A 24262-nucleotide genomic window follows, 5' to 3' on the forward strand; every position below is an offset into this window, starting at 1 on the left:
TGTTAGTGGCCAGGAAAAGTATATGGCATGATCCTTTCCCTGGGGAACTTATAGTCTCAACAGAGAGACAAGACAGTACATCACTTAAGACCAGAGTCCCAGGTGCCACTGGAATGAAAATTGGCAGAGGACTATAAAGAGAAACAATCAGGCCAGCAAGATATTCAAGAAAAGCCAAAGATGTAGCAGGAAATGTAGGGAAAGTGACTCTGATTCATAAAGGACCCAAAGGACCACCCCAAAGGTTCTGTCAACATTACCCTGGCCCCTAAACCACCATTCAAGGTTCCCTGGAATCTTATCCTCTACCATCAGCCCCCACCAACAGACCAAGCTGGTACCTTGTCAAGGAAAGCCAAGGTGACCCAGACAGAACCAGGGAAACAACTGTGTTGTTTTTCAGAACTTCCAACACTTCTCCCCACAATACATGACTCAGAATCTAAGCTAAACCTTTAATGCACTTAAAAAGTAATGTGTGTTGGGGTGACAGTAGAGGAACTATGTTCTGAATCGTCTTTTGCTGGTTTTCACTATGCCCCCCCCCCCCCACTTCTGAACAGTGGTACAACAGGGCAGATTTTACCCCTTCCTCTACAAACTGACCATTTGTTCTCATTTCTCTCTACCCAAAACCGCATGTCCTCTTCTCCCAAGTAAAGCCCAAACCACAAAAATAGAACCGGAGATGCTTCAGGGCCAGTTTCTCCCCCACTCCACTCTACCTTCACCTTCATCCCTGCATCACATGAAAGTCACCTTAGGTTAGCTCCTCCACAAAATCCAGCATTTCTACCAGGGAGCCCCTAAAACAATCCAAGGGAGCTTGACCTGCTGCTAAGCTAATTCCAAATAAAAACAATATTTAACGTGTACTGAATGTTTAGTAAATGCCATACACAGTTTTATTCCTATAATCTACACATCAACTCTAAGAAATAGTACTGTCATTATCTCAATTGAAGCAGAGATACGTTAAATAACAAGTTCAAGTTCGCACTAGTGAACAAAGGAACCAAGATTTGAACCCAAGATATCTAGCTCTGGAGTCCATGTTCCTAATTACTACTGCACATCAATTTGAACTTGGAATTGTCTCCATCATTTCTTCCCTTTGTCTAGACAGGTAGAGTGTGACCTTCCAAGCACTGGTTTGTTGTCCTCATTCTAAATCTTCTCTTTGAAGGGAGAGACACCTGGTTGTCTGGGTTCCCCATCCCTTCCCCAGAATGAAGACTGTCAGGACGGTTGCCATCAAGAACAACTCAGCAAATACTTGTCCAAGGGCCCATGTCCAGTTCCTGGCAGCAGCCCTAATGGGAAAGGGAAGAGCTGTGATCCACTTTTCTTCCCATCTATTCTCTCCCTAATTCTTCTTAATTACAGTGGTTTATATCTGAGTTTCAACAAATGTGAAGCAAAAGTTACCATAACAAAAATTAGCCCCTAAAAAATGAGTTTCCACACGACTGGCATCTCTCTTCAATGTCAATTCTAAACTAAAACTAGCAAAAGATGAAAAGTTTCATAAAATTGATAAAAACAATGTAAGAGGAATGCTCAAAGGACACACAAAGGCACTAACTTATGATGATCTGATTTAGGTAGATAAATTTTTAACATGAAAAATAAAAATTTGACCAAAATGATAAATACCTCAAAATAAATGATTTCTTATTAAAAGGTTAAGAGACAGTCCTCAGATATTTTTGCAGAAATAAGCAAACAAAAAACCCCAACACTTGATTTTATTTACTTGTTCTTATAATTGGCTAATAGCTAAATGATTACCTACATTTTGTCAAATGTAGACTAGGACAAATGATTTGCATAGTTTCCAGCTTCTTTAAGATAAAGTCCCAAATTTACTTTTTCACTATTTACAATTAAATTTTGGTTCCTGCTTCACCTCCTGTAATAACTTACGTAGACATCTTCTTTCCTCCATTATACTGTATGTCCTATCCTTACACATAATAGCAGTGCAATCAGTATTTGTTAAATTGAATTAAAGTAAAATCAACAGGAGACATCACACCATAAGGCCTTAATATCTAATACCAAAGTTACCAGTTAGCATATGGACAATAATTATCTGCATTATGGACAGATAATGACAAGAACTCAAAAAAGGATAGGTGTCTGCAAGAACGGGGTCTGGGACCAGCATGAGGTGAATGAGCTAGTGGGAGATGGAATAAAGCCACAGAAAGGCCCTTCATTTCAGTTATTATCCAGGGTGCACTTTAGCCATGACATTTGAGATCATTCACCAGTCAGAGCCTATCAAGATTGCTCCAGCTCTTCCCAAATCAAACCTAGTTGGCATCCTACAGATACCCCTGCCACTTCTGACAGAGAACTCTAGTAATCCTTGCACCTGTCCATAGTTCTGACTACCGTACTGACTGGGTCCCAAACACCATGCTAAGTTCTATCCATTCTACTTCCAAAATATGCATGCTTTCTAATTTTCCCCCTCAACCTCTGGATGAACCTTTTGGGGGGAAGAAGGGGTGCAGTTTTGAAAAAGAGGCACAATTGAAAAAACCCACAACTTGGTTTTACTCTGTTTGTCCTCAGAATGTTCTCAGAATGATGGAGAGAATCCCTTAAAGACTCATCATTTAGTATGAAGACTCTGAATTTACACTTAAAAAACTTTTAAGTCCCAAATGACTAAGATAACTTTAGCTGGCTAGTTCAAGTTTCCAACCACTGAACAAATTTATTCTCATACATAGTAGAAGGAGGGCTCAAAAGAAAGTTTAATTCAGTTACAAAATAAATGAACATTAACGTTTAATATATACATCAGTTTCCTATGGCTGCTGTAGCAAATCACCACAAACTTAATGGCTAAATCCATGTAAACTTATTATCTCGCAGTTCTAGAGGTTCAGAAGTCCAAAATGAATCCCACTGGGCTAAAATCAAGGTGTCTGTGAGGCTGAGCTCCTCCTGGAGGTTCTAGGGGAAAATCCATTTCCTCACTTTTTACATCTTCTAGAAGCTGCCCACATTCCTTGGCTCAAGACCACCTTCCAAGTGCAAAGTCAGCAAGGACCAATCAAGTCTTTCTCACGTTACATTACATTGACACTGACTCTTCTACCTCCCTCCTCCATATTTAAAGGAGTGCCATGGACATGGCCCTGGGTACATGGCCCTGTGGGCACCCCCTGAGGGATTCCATGAAGTCCACCCAAATAATCCCAAATAATCTCCATATTTTAAAGTCCACTGATTAGCAACCTTAATTCCTTCAGCAACTTTAATCCCCCCTTACCCCGTAACATAACATATTTACAGGTTCTTAGGATTTAGTATGTGGACAGTTGGAGGACCATTATCCAGACTACCATAATCTGTCCTTCAGCAAGATTTACAACCATCCCACAGGCAAAACACATTTACTCTATCCCAAATTTCCCCAAAGTCTCAACCCGTTAGAATATCAACCCAAAGTTTAAAATCTGGTCTAAATCTTATCAATTCAAAAGCCCTAAATCTCATCATCTAAATCAGGTATAAATGAGACTGGGTATTATCCATCCTGGGACACAACTTCTCTCATTTGTGAACCTGTAAAACTCAAGAAACAAGTTAACTGCTCCCAAAATAAAATGGTGGGATAGAAATCGGATAACAGTTTTAGACATCCACAATTCAAAAAGGGAGAAAATGGAAGTTAAAAAAATTAGACACCAGATCCATGCAATTTTGAAATCCAGCCAGGTAAACTGCATTTGGTTTTTGAGATCTGTGAATAATCCTCTGTGATTCTTGGCTCCACCCTCTAGGCTCTAAGCTCTGTCTTCTGGGCTCTCAGTTTTGCCCATGAAAGGTGGCACATGTTTGCAGCTGAGTAGTTTAACCAGCCTGTTTCTTGCTTATAGAATTTTGGGGACCCAACAACCTTCTTTCATTACATTTTCTCACTTGCCCTTTCAGGTTAAGCCAGGACTGTTTGCTGGTATGGTTTTCTCAAGAATCTTGTGGGTCTCCCACATGCGTCATAGAGATTTACTCCATTAAACGACAGGTTCCTCCACAAATATTTCCTGGATAAATCCATCTCTATTACAGGTTTCCACTGAGATGTCTGAGGGAATACATGAGTCACAGGTTCAATTTCTTCAAAGTGCCCTCTATGTGACTGAACACTCTGACCTTACTTCTAAGGCACTAGCAAAAGGTTTTTAGGCCACACTACTGGCTTTCTCTCCTGAGTAGGCTGTCCTGCCAGTGAATCTCCTAATTTTAGCATATTTTGCAATCTGGATACGTTAAGAATTTCTCAAATATCAAGTTCTGGTTCCTTTTTGCCTAACAGTTCTTCTCTCAATCTATCTCTCTCCTTTCACATTTTACTATAAGCAGCAAGAAAAAGCCAGGCTGCACCTTTAAAACTTTGCATATATATCACCTCAGCTACATATCTAAACTCATGTTTACAAGTTTTGCTTTCTACATAACTGCAGGGCAGAATTCAGCTAAGCTTTCTGCCACTATATAACAAGGATATCCTTTCCTCTAGTTTCCAACAACATGTTCCTGATTTCTATCTGAGCCTACACTAGCATTGCCTTTAATGTCTATATTTCTACAAATAGTCTGTTCATGACAGTTTAGGTATTCTCAAAGGTGATTTGGGTTTTCTTTACCATGTTCCGTCTTCTTCCGAATCTTCACTAGTAGAATCACCAACGTCCATATTTCTACTAACTGTCTATTCAAGGCAATCTAGCCTTTTTTATCATGTTCCTCAAAATTCTTCCATCTTATGCCTAATTTCAAAGCCACTTCCACAGTTTTAGGTATTTCTTACAGCATCCCCACTTCCATGAATCAAAATCTGTATTAGTTTCCTATTGCTGCTGTAACAAATCACCACACACATAGTGGCTTAAATCAACACAAATTTATTATCTCACATCTCTGGAGGTCAGATGTTCAAATTGTACCTCACTGGGCTAAAATCAAGGTGTCAGCTATGCTGTGTTCCTTCTGGACACACTAAATGAAAATCTGTTTTCTTGCTTTTCTAAATTCTGGAGACTGCCCACAGTCTTTGGTCGTGGCCCACTTTTATCTTCAAAGCCAGCAATGGCAGGTCTAGTCAATCTTCTTTGCATCACTCTGACACTGACTCTTCTATATCCCTCTTCCAGATTTAAAGGACCTTTGTGATTACATGAGGCCTACCCAGATCATCCAAGATTTGCAACCTTAATTCCCCCTTGACATGTAACACAACATATTCTCCGTTCCTAGGCTTAGGACGTGAACATCTTTGAGGGACTATTATTCTGCCCACCACAGTATATCTTGTATAATGATAAATTTTCAATTCTTCTGTATAAATATGATCTACTGTGTAAACTGATCTGTGCTTTCTTTGTTTGCTTTATTTCATATCATAACACTTATATTTCCACTACTCTGGATTTCTTCCATTTCCTCAAGTGCACCATGCTCATTTCAGGTCAGGATCTTTGCTCATGCTATTTCTTTTGCCTGTGTTACTCTTCCTTTCTCAATCCCTACAGTTCCTCTTCCCCAGACTACTCTTATTTACCCTTTGGCTATCAGCTTAAATGACTCCCCTTCAACGACAGTTTCCTTGATCCTGTGACTCCCTAAACAAGAATGTGGATTCCCATTACAGCCTTAGTTTCTCTTCATATCATTTATCTTAATAGTGATTAAATTATTATCTGCATAATTGTTTGTTTAATGACTATTTTTAAGGCACTATGAAAGTAAAGTTCTAACTTCATTTGTTACAGGCCTAACACCTAGCAGAATAGGTGCACAAAAAAATTCTTCAAAACATAAGTTTTATAATTTAGGGCAGTAAAGCTCACAGAAATTAAGTAACTTCACCATAGAAACACAACTAATGAAATTCCACTTGGGTCTAACTGGTTTCAAAGCCCATCTCTTCAAAGCCCACAGTCATTGTGTCATTCTATTCTAATGCGGCATCAAAATGACCCTTGTCTCTGAGTCCACAGATACTCTCTGATCTTCATACTGAAGAAAAATACTCACTGCCACCTCACTTTCCTTAATGCTGTTACCATTGCCTAGTCAAGCCAATGACTCACCACCAAATGCCCAATTTCATTCCTGTTTTCAAATACTGGCACAAGGTAGACTTGTGAACATTTTTTTCCTTTAAAATCTTAAAGTTCTTTAAAAATAATTACTAAATATTTATTTCCCAATGACCAACTCAGGGAAAAAAAATATGCTTTGATTTTATCTACTTCTCTCGTGGGGATTAGTGACATTATAAAATCTGTGAACACCTTAGAAGAAAGTTTATTAAACCAACAGAGGAAACTATCTAGTTTGGGAACCTGGCCAGACAAAATGTTAAAACCAAAGATCTAAAAATCATGTTAGAAAGTCCTAGAACTATGCTTCTGTATTCTCTCATTCTTGGTGCCTCATGTACAAAGAGGAAAGATTATTATAATCATTATCTCGAAGAACAGTTCCTAGACTTTAAACAAGATTGGTAGAATTCTATTTTTAATTGCACTAGCCCTTAACATTTCAGAATTCTTTACCACCTTTCATAGGTCTTTTGACTGTCAGCACCTGGTCCTCTATTTTTTTAAAACCATAAGTCTATTTTTGTGGCTATCAGTCAGATTGTAGCTAGAAATACATGGAAGATCTTTTGTGTGTGTGTGTGGTACGCGGGCCTCTCACTTTTGTGACCTCTCCTGTTGCGGAGCACAGGCTCCGGACGCGCAGGCTCAGCGGCTATGGCTCACGGGCCCAGCCGCTTCGCGGCATGTGGGATCTTCCCGGACCGGGGCACGAACCCGTGTCCCCTGCATCGGCAGGCGGACTCCCAACCACTGCGCCACCAGGGAAGCCCGGAAGATCTTGATATAGATTCCAAACTGTTGCCTGGTCACTTTTTTCTTTTGAAAAGTATAATTGGCACAGATCAAAAGCCACATGTATCAAAAGATGATCTAATTTAGCATCCTATTACTTCAATTTCCAAAGCAACTATAAACCAAATTTCAACAGCAACAAAACAATTTTAGTGATGTTATATATGACAAAAATCAGGTATGACTTTGAAATACATTTCTACTTGCTTTTATTATACATATATAATAAATAAAATAGTTACTAAGTAATAGTAGATTCTTAGTGCACAATAATTTACAAAACTATTTAGTTTCTAAAAGTACTGAATTATAAGCATATTAAAAAACAATAAAGAGAAGAATGAACTAGCCAAATGGAGAAGCAATATTAAATGAGCAAAAATCATTGGGAAATTGTATGTTGAGATTTCTTTAATTTAAAGATAAGAGACAAAAGAAGACAGTTATAGAGATTTGATGGTTCAAAAAGCTCTTCCATCTATTTGGAACATATCTGATAGCACAAAGTAACTTATCTGATAGGTTTATGTGAAATCTGAGAGCACCTCACAGGTTTGTAATGTGTTACTATTCCTGCTATGCCATTTTGAAGACTATACAAAAATATCCGCAGCACCCTCAATTCACTATAAAGCAAATCCATAAAATCTTCAGAGGCTGAAAGCTTTTGTCTCTCTAAAATCCATGTAATCCCAGTGAAGCCCAGAACTGACTTCTTAAAAACAGTTTCCACATTCTAATAGCAGAGAAAACACCTTTCCAAGGTAATGCAAAACTATCAAGCAGGGCCAAAGGTTTACCTGTTGTCAATTTTATAATCTAAATATTAGAATAAGAGAAATCATTAGAGCATAATAAACACATCAGTAATAACATGCCTACTGAGAACACAGCAGGTAGCAAATACTTGCTGATTGACTGGCTATATGAAATAAGGTGCATAATTTGGCAAGAAATAAAACTTTACATCTCCAAATCTCGTAAACTATACTTGTCAGGCATTTACTCTGTCTAAATATTGTGCTTGGTACCAACAAGGAAACAAAACAATTAATCAGTGTGCACTGATATGTAGTAAGTATGGCCAATTCATTCACAACACAATGCCTACCTTGAAGAACTGGCAATTTAAATAAAAATGAATACAAAACATTTCTTATAAAAATTTAACCAGGAAAAGATATTGGTGCCTTGAGACTATTTCCTAGAAATTGTTGAGCATCAGAACATAAAATGCACAGTCCTGAAGGTTTCTATTTGTGACAGCTCAGACGGTCTTCAGAGAAAGGCAAGAAGAACACCAATATAATTTAAAGGACCTTTGGAAATTTTAAGGGCACTTCAACGCCATTTGTTTATCAGGAGCTTTAGTTTCTGTAAAGCTTTCCAGTTAATCAAATTGGCAGCCCTGAAGTAATTTTGTTTCCAGCTCACAGGGATTGAAAAATCAGAGATTGAAAAAAGAGAAGAAGAAAAAGAGAAAAACAGAAGCTTAACTCTAATGACACTTTTATTCCGCTCTGTGAATTTTGCTGACAGTCTAAGTTTTATTTCCTTTATTAGATTTGGTCATTGTTTTTAAAGGAGTCAATATCCAAATCACACCCCCACTCCCCACCAAAAAAAAGAACTTTACGTAAATAAAATGTTATCACGAATATCCCTCACAATAAAAGCATTTAGTGGGCTCACCATAATTAAAGAGAAAATTGCATTTAATTGTAAGAGTAAACTTGCTTTAAATAAATGCAACACATGTCAATTTCCTCCTTTTCCAACTGTAAGCTTTGGTGTTACTGTCCATGGTGACACATACTGGCTATACTATGCAACAACACCACTACAGAAACACTCAAGTTTTATTTTATGCCTATTTCTTGGTGGCAAATTTGCTGAAGTGGTTTTATTTTGCATATCCAACTCTTTAGTAATTATCAGTTGCACTTTTTTTGAAGCCACAGCACCGAAATCACAAAAGAAAAACTGGGTGGGGTGGGGAGAAGATGCTTTAGTCAGTCCATCAAATATGTTAAACCAAATTCCATTTCTCTTTTGCCTTCATCTGTACTTTACCATACGTGAAACTAGTCTTTCTGTATCTGTTTAGCTACCTTTCAGAAGCTCATTTTACAGCACCTTCCCACAAACCAAGCAATCTTCAAAAAGGTTGGTAAAACAAAGCCGAAGTATCGATGCATTGGAATTTGCTTTGACTACATAACACACCTAAATATAAATTTAAATGTAGACACTTGTGCATAGCCAAAGTCCACTGACTTCAAAGAGAAAGTTTTAAAATCCTAAGTACACGATTAATGGTGAGACAAAGTATACTTCTGAATTAACATTTATTTGAAATATTTTCAAAATAATTTTTAAGAGTATTATTTCCTTTCTCCTGTCATTGATGAAGAAGAATCATTATCTTTCAGTGAGGAATCTTGTCTCAAATATAGTGTGTTTGTGACATACAGTAGTTAAAACTATTGAAAGATATTAATTTTTCCACAAAGCTACCCACATAAAGAAATTCCTCTGCAATTGGGCACCACTGTACCTGAAACTTTCAGAGAGCAGTGTCTTAACTAAGATTAAGCTACCCTATTCCCTACCTAAATCAATTTCACCCAAATGAGGCTTTTGTGTTATAGTTCATTGTTACCCAGACTCCAAAATCAACCATCTGCCATGGGAGTTTCTGTACAGTAATTAAGGGACTATCCATTAGAACTGGCAAGAGTACAAAGTAAGAAAGAGGAGGGGGCGGGGGAAGAGAGAAACCGAGCCACTTAAAAAGAGATGGAAGGTGTGTGTATTTCACACGGATCCCTCCACATCTCAGCTCAGATGTCATCCATGAGGCAAAACAGAAGTTAGAAAGAGCGGGTCAGGCCAGCTTCTCTCGGGTTTATCCGAACTGAAACCACACTGGGGACTGAGCACGCGCCTCTTACCTTGAAAAAGAAAGGCTTTCGTCCCATTATGTAGCCCGGGGACCTGGCGCACTCCGGTCGTGGACTCCCCAAGTCCTAACTCCGTAAAGACGTCAATCTGTTGGGAGGGGTCCACACCAAGCCCCCAGACTGGTGGGAGTGGGGGAGGGAGGAGGAAAGAAAGAAAAACCTCCATCAAAATGTAAGTCTCTTCCACCAAGGCAGCAAAGAACCGCGTCTTAGAGACAATATTGGAAACTGACAAGAGGCGACTCCCTCCGCTGCCTTACCTGAGATCAGCAATCAAGCTTTAAAGAGCAGAGCATCCAGTCCCATTTCCGTGACCTACTTTAAACCCCTCTCGGTGCAAAGTTCCCCTTGGCCCTCAGACCCTGGACTAGGGGTGTGACCCGCCCTGCTGCCTCCAAGACAAGCACAGAAAAAAAAAATCCAAATCCAAACCCACTCCCTACTCCAAGCTTCCCACTCCAGACCTACTTCAGGTGGAGGAAGAGCGAGGCGTCCTCAGGCAGCTCGGGCTGCCCCGAGGCGGGAGCCATCCCTTCTCCCGCCCCAGCTCTGAGGCCACTCACCTGCTCCGAGACCGAAGAGCAAACAGAATGTTCTCAGTAAGACCCGAGACTCCATGGTGTGGATCTGCTCAGTCCATCGTCTCCCTCTTTAAAAATAAAAATCGAAGAGGTTCTTGGAATCAAGCGGGAAAAATAGCGTTTGTCTTTCCTGCCGCTGCCTTGGATTTACTGATTAGTAAGAGGAGTACGATTTGGTTGCCTAAGAAAAAAAAGGGAGGACCCCCCAGGCGCGTGAAGAACTTAGACCCTCCAACGCGCACATCATTCCCACACGCAGAACCCAGGCGGCGGGGAGCGGGCTGGGAGGGGGCCCTGAGGGAGGGGTCGGACTCGCCGGGGGCTGCTCCGCCGGGGAATTAGCTCCGGAGCCGAATCAAAGCAGCCGAAGGCACGCACACCCGGAGGAAGGGAGGCCGCCCCAAGAAAGCCGGGGCTGGGGCGGCCCCGCACCCGCCTGTCTTCCTCCCCGCCCGAACCTGTTGTAAAGGCAGAGACAATGGAGAGAGCGCTGGGAGACGCGCGGAGGAGAGACGGCTCCTCGGAGAGGGAGGGGCGGGCCGGTAGGCGGGGAGAGAAGGAGAAGAGAGGGAGCCCGAGGGCGAGGCCCGCGTCCCGTGTCCCTCTCCCGCACGGGCTCGCTCCTCGGTCTCCAAGCCCCGTCTAGCGAGCCCCGGAGCCGTTGCGGCCTCCGCCCTCCTTCTCCCTCTCTCGCTGACCCCGGCAACGCCAACCTCCTTCGGGATCGAAAGATTCTATTTCAAGGTGCTAAGTTGATGGGCGGTCTTTGCTCTCACCCCGAGATTTCGGGCGCCTGTCTAGAAAGACGGAGAGAGAAAGGACCACCCAATCGCAGAAGGCGAGGCTACAAGGAGACGCACTCGCCCGCCCTTTAGGCAAAGGAGGGAAGCCTGCATACAGTGTCGCAACCTCGGGGACTAGAGAGGGGACTCCCTCTCGGGGGGTTGCGGAGGAAGACTGCTAAGGCAAGCTAGACTCCCGTGGTGGGGCTGGAAGTAGAGAGAAACTGACGGAGACGGGTGGCGAGCCTGGGAAGCCCTGGGAGCTCTGCGGGAGAGGTTCCCTAGCCGGGGCGGGGCGCTGGAGAGCTTCCCCAGCGCGGAGAGCGCGGAGAGCTCAGGGGAGAACTTAGCCAGGAACTGCTGGACAGCTCCGGGACCTCGCGCGCCCCCTGCCAAACACAGCGCCCAGACCCGGACTCTGGTTCTCCAGGACAGCAGGAGGCAAAGCCAACAGTCAGCGTGCCTGCCCATCCCGAAAAGAAGAGATAAAAGATGATGATGGATAGATAGATAGATGATAGATAGATGATCGATAGATAATGACACACACGGGCGATGGGGTCGAGGGGCAGAGAAACGAACAGAAGACGACTACGGAGCCTGGGCAAGAGAGAAGAGCCACCCCATCGTTGACCACACTCATGCAGGCTCTACCCACCCTTCACCATATGCACCAAAACCATAACAGTGAGGTCATTTATTTTTTGTAAATTTTTTTAACATCTTTATTGGAGTATAATTACTTTACGATGGTGTGTTCGTTTCTGCTTTACAACAAAGTGAATCAGTTATACATATACATATGTTCCCATATCTCTTCCCTCTTGCATCTCCCTCCCTCCCACCCTCCCTATCCCACCCCTCTAGGTGGTCACAAAGCACCGAGTTGATCTCCCTGTGCTATGTGGCTACTTCCCCCTAGCTATCTATTTTACGTTTGGTAGTGTATATATGTTCATGCCACACTCTCACTTAGTCACAGCTTACCCTCCCCCCTCCCCATATCCTCAAGTAGGTCTGTGTCTTTATTCCTGTCTTACCCCTAGGTTCTTCATGACATTTTTTTTCTTAGATTCCATATATATGTGTTAGCATACAGTATTTGTTTTTCTCTTTCTGACTTACTTCACTCTGTATGACAGACTCTAGGTCCATCCACCTCACTACAAATAACTCAATTTCATTTCTTTTTATGGCTGAGTAATATTCCATTGTATATATGTGCCACATCTTCTTTATCCATACATCCAGTGATGGACACTTAGGTTGCTTCCATGTCCTGGCTACCGTAAATAGAGCTGCAATGAACATTTTGGTACATGACTCTTTTTGAATTATGCTTTTCTCAGGGTATATGCCCAGTAGTGTCAATGGAACAGGATAGAAAGCCCAGAGAGAAACCCACACACATATGGTCACCTTATCTTTGATAAAGGAGGCAAGAATATACAGTGGAGAAAAGACAGCCTCTTCAATAAGCGGTGCTGGGAAAACTGGATAGGTACATGTAAAAGTATGAGATTAGAACACTCCCTAACACCATACACAAAAATAAGCTCAAAATGGATTAAAGAGCTAAATGTAAGGCCAGACACTATCAAACTCTTAGAGGAAAACATAGGCACAACACTCTATGACAGAAATCACAGCAAGATCCTTTTTGACCCACCTCCTAGAGAAATGGAAATAAAAACAAAAATAAACAAATGGGACCTAACGAAACTTAAAAGCTTTTGCACAGCAAAGGAAACCATAAACAAGACCAAAAGAAAACCCTCAGAATGGGAGAAAATATTTGCAAATGAACCAACTGACAAAGGATTAATCTCCAAAATTTACAAGCAGCTCATGCAGCTTGATAACAAAAAAACAAACAACCCAATCCAAAACTGGGCAGAAGACCTAAATAGACACTTCTCCAAAGAAGATATACAGATTGCCAACAAACACAGTGAGGTCATTTGAGATCTAATTCTCAGCAGGCAAAAGTATACTTGAGGTTAACAGCATATAGTATTCTATAGCCCTTAAATTTTGAGGTAAATTTTGAATAATGACATTAAAGTCCCATACTGAAAAAGTAAGTTTCAAAAGCGATTAAATTGTTAATCTGTACAAAGATCAAATGAGTTTCTTAACTTTCCATCCAAACAAGGAGATTCTGAATTCTACAAAAGGATCCTACACAGCTAGTTACCAAAATACCTACTGGGTAGAGTCTGAGGCTCCAGTAGAGCAATATGTACTATATTATACTATAATGGGATGAGGGGAACATATTTAGCTCTGTCCTTGGAATGTTTAAGGGAAAAAAATCAGAATCTGGAAGCTTTTCCAAATTAGGTTTTAATGAGCTCTCCTTGTCAGTTTTTCCATTTGATTCTATCTGTAATTTTGTAAACTTTGAGAAATATTCCAGTACATATATGTGATGAAATATTGTTTTATGTAACTTTGTAAATTTGCAAAACTACACAAAATGAGATTAATGTAATTGAATTGAATTAATTCAAAGGAAATTATTCACCATGAAATTAAAAATATTTCTACAGCAGTACAACCAAAATAATGAATTGTAATAAGTATCTACAAAAGTTACATTAAAAATTGAGACATAAAATGAGAGGGAAAAGTAAATATACATATGCAAACATATTTACATGTAGAAGTTCTCCTAACCTACTTGCCCTCAACCAAATCATAGAATCAGGGGTACTCCCCAATCTCTGACTCTCACCTATGACATGCTAAAAGCTGGGGGTTAGTAAACTTGTCACACGTGCTTATGCTCCCTCCAGAAGAGTGGTATTTTGTATCCAGAATTAATCCAGTTTAACCTGCTATGGTAAATATGTGACCTAATTAAACTTATGGAAACCATTAAAATATGAGTACAGAGAAGAGCTGTTTCCACAAAATGGAAATGCAAAGCTTTAGAAAACCATAATAAAGGTGAATCATTGTATTATTTAGGGCAGAGGTTCTCAACCTTAGTGCTATTGACATTTTAAGGTTGGATAGCTCTTTGTTAGGATTGTCCTGTGCCTTGTGGATGATTAAAAGCATCCCTGGTCTTTACCCACTAAATGCCAGTATTTTTAATATTCCATTTTATCTATATGTCTTATAACTATATCATTTTGTATAGCTTTTTAAATTGCTGTTGTAGGGAATACAATATACATACTTTTCACCATCTACTCTAAAGTCCATGTGTTACTTCTTGAATTGGAACGTAGAAATTTCACCACCATATTGGTTCCTTTATCCTCACCCCTTTAAGTTGTGATTGTCTTACATATTAAAAAGATCCAGTATACAATGTTAAAATTTTTGCTTTCAATCATTGTGATAGGCATAATAATGCTCTCTCCCCAACACACACACACACACACACACACACACACACACACACAAAGGAACACAACCTTGCCAATACCTTGATTTTACCCCAGTGAAATCTGTTTTAGACTTCTGAACTACAGAACTGTAAGATAATAAATTTCTGTTGTTTTAGTCACTAAATTTGTGGTAATTCATTTCAGCATTCACAGAAAACTAATAAAAATACTAACCACATAAAGTTCAGTCAAAATGGTAGACTTTACTGACCCTGAAAGAATCCTCTTCTATTTTTAAATACATCACAAGCAAAATAAAATTTTCAAGATTTTTTTATTCATAGATGAACTTTAAATAAAAAAATGAAAGAAAAAGATTTCCAGATGCTAGGGGAAAACAGAGATAGCTGAAAACTAGCAGAAGGAGTAACTCATGCAATGATTGGGAGAGGGTAGGACACAGGGTTTTGGACACAGTAGGGGCCTTAAGACAATGGGGTAGGATTTTAATATCCACACAAGAACTGGAAACAATGAATTATGGCCAAAGCCAGAAGATGTGAAGATGTTACTGATCCCTCCAATAAAAATAGGGAGATATGAATGATTATATTACACATACATACACATATATTTTGCACAAATTGGCCCAAGAATTGACAAGAATGCTTGCCAGCTGCACATGACCATAGGTAGAAAACAGTCATCTGTAATAAATGTCAAATCTCAAGCCTTGGCACTTATAAGCACATGGTCCAAAACTACATCTGCACTGGTATAAGAAATTATAAAATCAGAAATTAGAATAAACCCCCTAGAGTCTCCTGAAGAAGCAAATGTAAAAATTCCATTAAAGGAGCTTCCACAACTTCTGGCATATAAGAGAAAAAATTCTGATGAAGATATAATCACAATTAAATAATTACAATAATATCAATAGCAATAATAAATTGCATTGAAGTAAAATACCATGAAAACGAGTCAGGAGACAAACATAGAAAAAAAGGAGAATTAGAATCTCATGAACTCAGAATATCAGAGAAACGTGATCAAAAAGTATTAAAAAATATATTTTAAATGATTGGAGTTTTTTAAGGAATAGAAAAAATAATGAAGGAACAGAACTGTATGAGGAAATATTAGGCAGATTTCAAAGGAAACCAAATAGAACTTCTAGACACAAAAGCATATTAAAAAAAATTTTTTTAAACACTGGCTAGAAAAAGCAGCAGATGAAATAGAGCTGAAAATTAGAGAACAAAAAAACCTGGGAATAAAAAATGAGATCTGAAGATATTATTGAAAATCTAGCAAGAATGATACAAAGATAGAAAATGTGAACAGTGTTACAATTAGAAGATCCATACACAATTACTTAGCGATGTAAAATAAGAGACTAGAGAGAATGGAAGTAGATAGTGTTATTGGAAATATTTAAACAAATAAGAGTGAAAGCTTTCAAGAATTAAAGCATGCATGAGAATCTAATCCTGGGTGAGATGGAATAAGCACACCCCAGCCTCTCTCTCCCACTTAATGCTACCAAACCTGGACAGAATTCATGGAGTATTTGAGGACTCTGAAAATTAAGTAGTAGCAGGCAAATTGACAAAGAAGACCAGAGTTTGAAGTACCACCACAGTGACAGTGAGTAATTCTAAGAAATACACCATCACCTAAGTCACAGACTGCCTCTGGGTGGTACGCACATGAGATAAATCTGAATACACTACAAAGTCTTTGAAATCCCTCCAAAGAAGGCTAGTCAAAACTGACAGTCTAAACCCAACTGGGCCAATTGCCTGCTTTTTTAAAAAAATTGACATTCTCCCTGGTACTTAAAATTCATAGTACTTACCATATTCAAATGTTCAAGATATAATCTGAAATTATTTCGAATATGAAAAACAAGGAAACTTCAACTTACATAAGAAAAATGAAATCAACAGATACCAATGCCAGGATGACAAAGATGTTGGAATTATCTTAAAAAGACATTTAAAAAGCTATTATAAAAATACTCCATAAAACAAGGGCAAACACTCTTGAAACAAATAAGATAGAAAGTGGCAGCAACTAAATAAAAGATATAAAAAAAGAACAAAGTGGAAATTTTAGAACTGGAAAGCATAATAATTGAAATTTAATAACTCATTAGAATGGGCTCAGTAGCAAAATGGAGATAACAGAGGAAAGAGTCAGCAAGCTTGAAGACAGATCAATTGAAATGATACAATCTGAACAACAGAGTGTTTTTTGTTTGGTTGATTTCTGTTTTTGCTTTTATACTGTTTTTGTTGTTGTTGTTGCTTATTTTTAAGTGAATATAGCAACAGGAATCTGTGAGACAAAATCAAAATAACCTTAATGCTATTAGGGTCCCAGGAGAGGAAGAAGAGTTCAATAGCAAAAAAAAGTGTTTCAAGAAATAATGGCCTAGAGGCGGAGACAAGATGGCAGTGTGGGAAGACGCAGAGTTAGCTTCTCCCCACAGCTAGGGCACCTGCCGGCCACTGGTGGGGGACTCTGATGCTTAAGAAGATGGGAGGAACCCCAAGGTGAACTGATAGAACATAGGGGGACTGAGTGGGGAGGAGAGGTGGAGGCCAGACAGGATTGATGCCCTTGAGGTCAGGGAGATCAGGAGAGGCAGGCGGCAGGAACTCGCTGGGAAGAGTGGGAGAGGAGCTGAGGATGATTGCCTGGCCCACTTGGGCCGGGAGCCTGCTGAGCTCCCAAGCCAGTACCTCCCCTCCAAGCCCCATCCATGCTGCATGGGTCCTAGAGGCATAGGAGGGAGGCCAGAGAGATCAGGAGAGGCAGGTGGGAGAGGCCTGCAAGAGGGGCCCTCCAGGAAGTGGGAAAGGAGCCGAGGGCATTTGCTTCACCCACTCAGGTCCAAAGAGCCTGCTGAGCTCCCAGGCCAATCCCCTGACCTCCAAAGCCCCATCCAGGTCACATGGGTCTTTGGGGGCATAGGAAGGAGGCCGAGAGGAGAACAGAAGAGGCAGGCGGGAGGGACCCTCTGGGAGGAGCAGGAGAAAAACAGAGGGTGATTTCCCCTCCCACTTGGGAATGGGAGCCTGCTGGGCTCCCAGGTGAGGTCCCCTGCCCTCTGAGACCATGGGTGGGGGACATGCCTGGGCCCTTTCCATTGCTTGAGCCTAAGCCCCACACCCCACAGCCCCTAGGGTCTTTTGCAGCCCTGTGGGTCCTGAGCATTGGCCCCGCCCACTTCCCAAACCTCACCTTTCCTAAGGCCCCACCGTCAACAGCCAAGGACTTTCCCCCTCCTCTTTTTTACTATTGTGGTACTGGTGTACATTCTGGTTGTTGATTCATCTATATTTTTATTTTTATATTCTTTCTAACATATCTGTTAGTTTCCTAGTCTAATTTTATTTTTTACTTTGTTATTGTTCTTTTTTTTTTTTTTTTGACTGCTCCACGGGGTTTGCAGGATCTTCATTCACGAGCCCAGGATTGGGCTGAAGGTCATGCAGTGGAAGTTCCGAGTCCAAACCATTCTAACAGAGAATCTCAGACCCCAGGGAATATTCATTGGAGTGAGGTCTCACGGAGTTCCTCATATCAGCACCAAGACCAAACTCTACAAAATAGCCTACAAATTCCAGTGCTAGAAGCCTCACAACCAGTAAACAGGAACACAAATAACCAGTGAAACAGAAACACAATCCCACTCATTAAAAAAAAAAAAAAAATGAGATGGCAAAAAAGTAAATCACAGATGCAGGAGCAAGGTAAAAACCTACAAGACCAAATAAATAAAGAGGAAATAGGCAATCAACCTGAAAAAGAATTCAGAGTAATGATAGTAAAGATGATCCAGAATCTCAGGACATAGAATGGAGGCACAGATTGAGAAAATACAAGTAATGTTTTACAAAGATCTAGAAGAACTAAAGAACAAACAGAGATGAACACAATAACTGAAATGAAACCTACACTAGAAGGAATCAATAACAGAATAACTGAGGCAGAAGAACGAATAAGTAAGCTGGAGGACAAAATGTTGGAAATAACTGCTGAGGAGCAGAACAAAGAAAAAAGAATAAAAAGAACTGAAGACAATCTCAGAGACCTCTGGGACAACAGTAGATGCACCAACATTCGAATTATAGGGGTCCCAGAAGAAGAAGAGAAAAAGAAAGGGTCTGAGAAAATATTTGAAGAGATTATAGTTGAAAACTTCCCTAACATGGGAAAGGAAATAGTCACCCAAGTCAAGGAAGCACAGAGTCCCATACAGGATAAACCCTAGGAAAAACACAGCAAGACACCTATTAACCCAACTAACAAAAATTAAATTCAAAGAAAAAATATTAAAAGCAGCAAGGGAAAAACAAAAAATAACATACAAAGGAATCCCCATAATGTTATCAGCTGATTTTTCAGCAGAAACTCTGCAGGCCAGAAGGGAGTGGCAGGATATACTTAAAGTGATGAAAGGGAAAACTTACAACCAAGATTACTCTACCCAGCAAGGATCTCATTCAGAATTGATGGAGAAATCAAAAGCTTTACAAACAAGCAAAAGCTAAGTGAATTCAGCACCAACAAACCAGCTCTACAACAAATGCTAAAGGAACTTCTCTAAGTGAGAAACACAAGAGAAGAAAAGGACCTACAAAAACAAACCCATAACAATTAGGAAAATGGTAATAGGAACATACATAATGATAATAAACTTGAATGTAAATGGATTAAATGCCCCAGCCAAAAGACACAGACTGACTGAATGGATACAAAAACAAGAGCCATAAATATGCTGTCTACAGAGACCCACTTCAGACCAAGGGATACATACAGACTGAAAGTGAAGGGATGGAAAAAGATATTCCATGCAAATGGAAATCAAAAGAAAGCTGGAGTGGCAATACTCATATCAGATAAAATAGATTTTAAAATAAAGACTGTTAAGGAGGGACACTACATAATGATCAATCCAAGAAGAAGATTTAACAATTATAAATGTTAAGGCACCCAACACAGGAGGACCTCAATACATAAGGCAAACACTAACGACCATGAAAGGAGAAATGGACAGTAATACAATAATAGTAGGGGACTTTAACACCCCACTTACAACAATGGACAGATTATCCAAACAGAAAATAAATAAGGAAACACAAGCTTTAATGACACAAGAGACCAGATAGATCTAATTGATATTTATAGAACATTCCACCCAAAAGTGGCAGAATACACTTTCTTCTCAAGTGCACACGGAACATTCTTCAGGATAGATCATATCTTGGGTCAAAAATCAAGCCTCGGAAAATTTAAGAAAATTGAAATCATATCAAGCATCTTTTTTTACCACAATGCTATGAGATTGGAAAGCAATTACAGGGAAAAAAAACTATAAAAAACTCAAATACATGGAGGCTAAACAGTGTGCTACTAAATAACTAAGAGATCACTGAAGATTCAAAGAAGAAAATTTAAAAATACATCGAAACAAATGACAATGAAAACATGACAACCCAAAACCTATGGGACAAATCAAAAGCAGTTCTAAGAGGGAAGTTTATAGCAATTCAATCTCACCTCAGGAAACAAGAAAATTTTCAAATAAACAATCTAACCTTACACTTAAAACAACTAGAGAAAGAAGAACAAAGAAAACCCAAAGTCAATAGAAGGAAAGAAATCATAAAGATCAGAGCAGAAATAAATGAAGTAGAAATGAAGAAAAATATAGCAAAGAGCAATAAAACTAAAAGCTGTTTCTTTGAAATTGATAAACCATTAGCCAGGCTCATGATGAGAAAAAAGGAGAGGACGCAAATCAATAAAATTAGAAATGAAAAAGGAGAAATCACAACTGACACTGCAGAAATACAAAGGATGTAACAGACTACTACAAACAACTATATGTCAATAAAATGGACAACCACAAAGAAATGGACAAATTCTTGGAAAGCTACAATTTTCCAAGACTGAACAAGGAAGAATTAGAAAATATAAACAGACCTATCACAAATAATGAAATTGAAACCATAATTAAAAATCTTCCAACAAACAAAAGTTCAGGACCAGATGGCTTCACAGGCGAATTTTATCAAATATTTAGAGAAGAGCTAACACCCATCCTTCTCAAACTCTTCCAAAATATATCAGAGGGAGGAACACTCCCAAACTCATTCTACAAGGCCACCATCACCCTGATACCAAAACCAGAAAAAGATATCACAAAAAAAGAAAATTATAGACCAATATCACAGATGAACATAGATGCAAAAATCCTGAACAAAATACTAGCAAACAGAATCCAACAGCCTATTAAAAGGATCATACACCATGATGAAGTGGGATTTATCCCAGGGATGCAAGGATTCTTCAATATACGCAAATCAATCAATGTGATACACCACATTAACAAATTAAGGAATAAAAACCACATGATCATCTCAATAGATGCAGAAAAAGCTTTTGACAAAATTCAACACCATTTACGATAAAAACTCTCCAGAAAATGGGTATAGAGGGAACCTACCTCAACATAATAAAGTCCTTATATGACAAACGCACAGCAAGCATCATACTCAGTGGTGAAAAACTGAAAGCATTTCCTCTGAGATCAGGAACAAGACAAGATGTCCACTCTTGCCACTCTTATTCAACATAGTTTTGGGAGTCCTAGCCATGGCAATCAGAGATGAAAAAGAAATAAAAGGAATACAAAGTGGAAAAGAAGAGGTAAAACTGTCACTGTTTTCAGATGACATGATACTATACATAGAAAATCCTAAAGATGCCACCAGAAAACTACTAGAACTAATCAATGAATTTGGTAATGTTCCATGATACAAAATTAATGCACAGAAATCTCTGGCATTCCTATACACCAACAATGAAAAGTCAGAGAGAAAAATTAAGGAAAATTCCCATTTACCACTGCAAAAAAAGAATAAAATACCTAGGCATAAACCTGCCTAAGGAGGCAAAAGACTCAGAAAACTATAAAACACTGATGAAAGAAATAAAAGGTGACATAAACAGATGGAGAAATATACCATGTCTTGGATTGGAAGAATCAACATTGTGAAAATGACTCTACTACCCAAAGCAATCTACAGATTCAATGCAATCCCTATCAAACTACGAATGGCATTCTTCACAGTACTAGAACAAAAATTTTTAATTTGTATGGAAACACAAAAGACCCCAAAGAGACAAAGCAATCTTGAGAAAGAAAAATGGAGTTGGAGGAATCAGGCTCCCAGACTTCAAACTATACCACAAAGCTACAGTAATCAAGACAGTATGGTACTGGCACAAACACAGAAATATAGATCAATGGTACAGGATAGAATGCCCAGAGATAAACCCACACACATATGGGCACCGAATTTACAACAAAGGAGGCAAGCACATACAAAGGAGAAAAGACAGCCTCTTCAATAAGTGGTGCCAGGAAAACTGGAGAGCTACATGTAAAAGAATGATATTAGAACACTACCTAACAACATACACAAAAATAAACTCCAAATGGAGTAAAGATTTAAATGTAAGACCAGCCACTATAAAGCTCTTAGAGGAAAACATAGGAAGAACACTATTTGACATAAACTACAGCAAGATCTTTTTTGACCCACCTCCTAGAGTAACAGAAATAAAAACAAAAATAAACAAATGGGACTTAATAAAACGTAAAAGCTTTTGCACAGCAAAGGAATCCACAAACAATACAAAAAGACAACCCTCAGAATGGGAGAAAATATTTGCAAATGAAACAGACAAAGGATTAATCTCCAAAATATACAAACAGCTCATGGAGCTCAACATCAGAAAATCAAACAATCCAGTTAAAAAATGGGTGGAAGACCTAAATAGACATTTCACCAAGGAAGACATACAGGTGGAGAAGAGGCACATGAAAAGATGCTCAACATCACTAATTATTAGAGAAATGCAAATCAAAACTACAATAAGTATCACCTCACACTGGTTAGAATGGCCATTATCAAAAAATCTAGAAACAATAAATGCTGGAAAGGTTGTGGTGAAAAGGGAACTCTCCTGCACTGTGGGTGGGAATGTAAACTGATACAACCACTATGGAGAACAGTATGGAGGTTCCTTAAAAAATTAAAAATAGAACTACCATGTGACACAGCAATCCCACTACTGGGCATATACCCAGAAAAAATCATAATTCAGAAAGAGTCATGTACCACAATGTTCATTGCACCACTATTTACAATAGACAGGACATAGAACCAACCTAAATGTCCATCCACAGATGAATGGATAAAGAAGATGTGGCACATATATACAATGGAATATTACTCAGCCATAAAAAGAAATGAAACTGAGCTATCTGTAGTGAGGTGGATGGACCTAGAGTCTGTCACACTGGGTGAAGAAAGTCAGAAAGAGTAAAACAACTACCGTATGCTAACGCATATATATGGAATCTAAAAAAAAAAAAAAGAAAAAAGGTACTGATGAAGCTAGTTGCAGGGCAGGAATAAAGAGGTAGACATAGAGAATGGACTTGAGGACATGGGGTGGGAGGGCGCAGCTGGGGCAAAGTGAGAGTAGCATCGACATATATACACTACCGAATGTAAAATAGTTGGCTGGTGGGAAACAGCCACATAGCACAGGGAGATTGGCTCAGTGCTTTGCAGTGACCTAGAGTGGTGGGATAGGGAGGATGGGAGGGAGGCTCAAGAGGGAAGGGATATGGGGACACGTGTATGCATATGGCTGATTTGCTTTGTTGTGCAGCAGAAACTAACACAGTATTGTGAAACAATCAATTATATTCCTATAAAAATTGATTTTAAAATATATATATATATATATATATATATACATTAACAAAAAGAAATAATGGCCTTAGACTTCCTTAATCTGGAGAGAGACATAAACTTAGCAGATTCAAGGAGCTCAGTGAATTCCAAATATGATAAATACAAAGGAATCCATGGCCAACCATATCATAATCAAACTGCTGAAAATAATAGAAAAACAAAACTATCATTAAGAAAAAATTCTGAAAGCAACCAGAGGAAAATTACACGTTACTTATAGGGAAGCAACAGTTTAAATGAATGCAGGTTTCTCATCAGAAGCCACACAGGCCAGAAGGAAGGGAACAACATTTTTTCAAGTGCGCAAAAGAATTCTGTCATCCCAGAATTCAATATCTGGTGAAAATATCCTTCAGGAATAAAGATGAAGGGAAAGTACTCTCAGATTAAGAAAATCTATAAGAACTGGTTGCCCAAAAACCTGTTCTAAAATTGCTAAAGGAAATCCTTCAGACAGAAGGGAAATGATAATAGAGAGGCAACCAGCATATCAGTAATGAAGAAATATCAATAGAAATGGTAAATATCTGGGTAAACATAATAGATTATTCTTCTCTTGAGTCTTATAAAATATGTTTGATGGTTTTATTAGCTGTCTATTGATGCTATAACAAATTACCACAAACTTAGTGACTTAAAATAACACAAATTTATGATCTTACAGTATTGTAGGTCACAAATCTGACACTAGTCAATAGGTTAAGCTCAAAGCATTGTCAAGGCTGTATTCCTTTCTGCAGGAGAATCCATTTCCATGCGTTTTGCAACTTTTAGAGAGTGTCTGTGTTCCTTGGCTCATTTCCCCCTTCTCCTATCCTCAAAGCCAGCA

The 24262-nt window shown here is 39.2% G+C and overlaps 1 protein-coding gene across 4 annotated transcripts in view; it reads right to left on the reverse strand.

The window, feature by feature from the left end:
• Positions 1–24262, reverse strand: part of NELL2 (neural EGFL like 2) — a 443340-nt gene that overhangs the window by 358586 nt on the left and 60492 nt on the right. Inside the window, exons 1-3 of one of the 4 annotated variants that reach the window (XM_067009130.1) lie at positions 11476–11523; positions 10447–10532; positions 9875–10003 (exon numbers count right to left, since the gene is read on the reverse strand). In XM_067009130.1, coding sequence (XP_066865231.1) covers positions 9875–10003; positions 10447–10501 — 184 coding nt within the window. In that variant the 5' untranslated portion in view covers positions 10502–10532; positions 11476–11523. Of the gene's footprint in view, positions 1–9874; positions 10004–10446; positions 10533–10922; positions 11524–24262 lie in introns of those variants that run through there. The other 3 variants (XM_059081587.2, XM_067009129.1, XM_067009131.1) reach the window with 3 other exon arrangements.

The sequence above is a fragment of the Kogia breviceps genome, chromosome 12, assembly GCF_026419965.1.
Source record: "Kogia breviceps isolate mKogBre1 chromosome 12, mKogBre1 haplotype 1, whole genome shotgun sequence".
NCBI lineage: Eukaryota > Metazoa > Chordata > Mammalia > Artiodactyla > Physeteridae > Kogia > Kogia breviceps.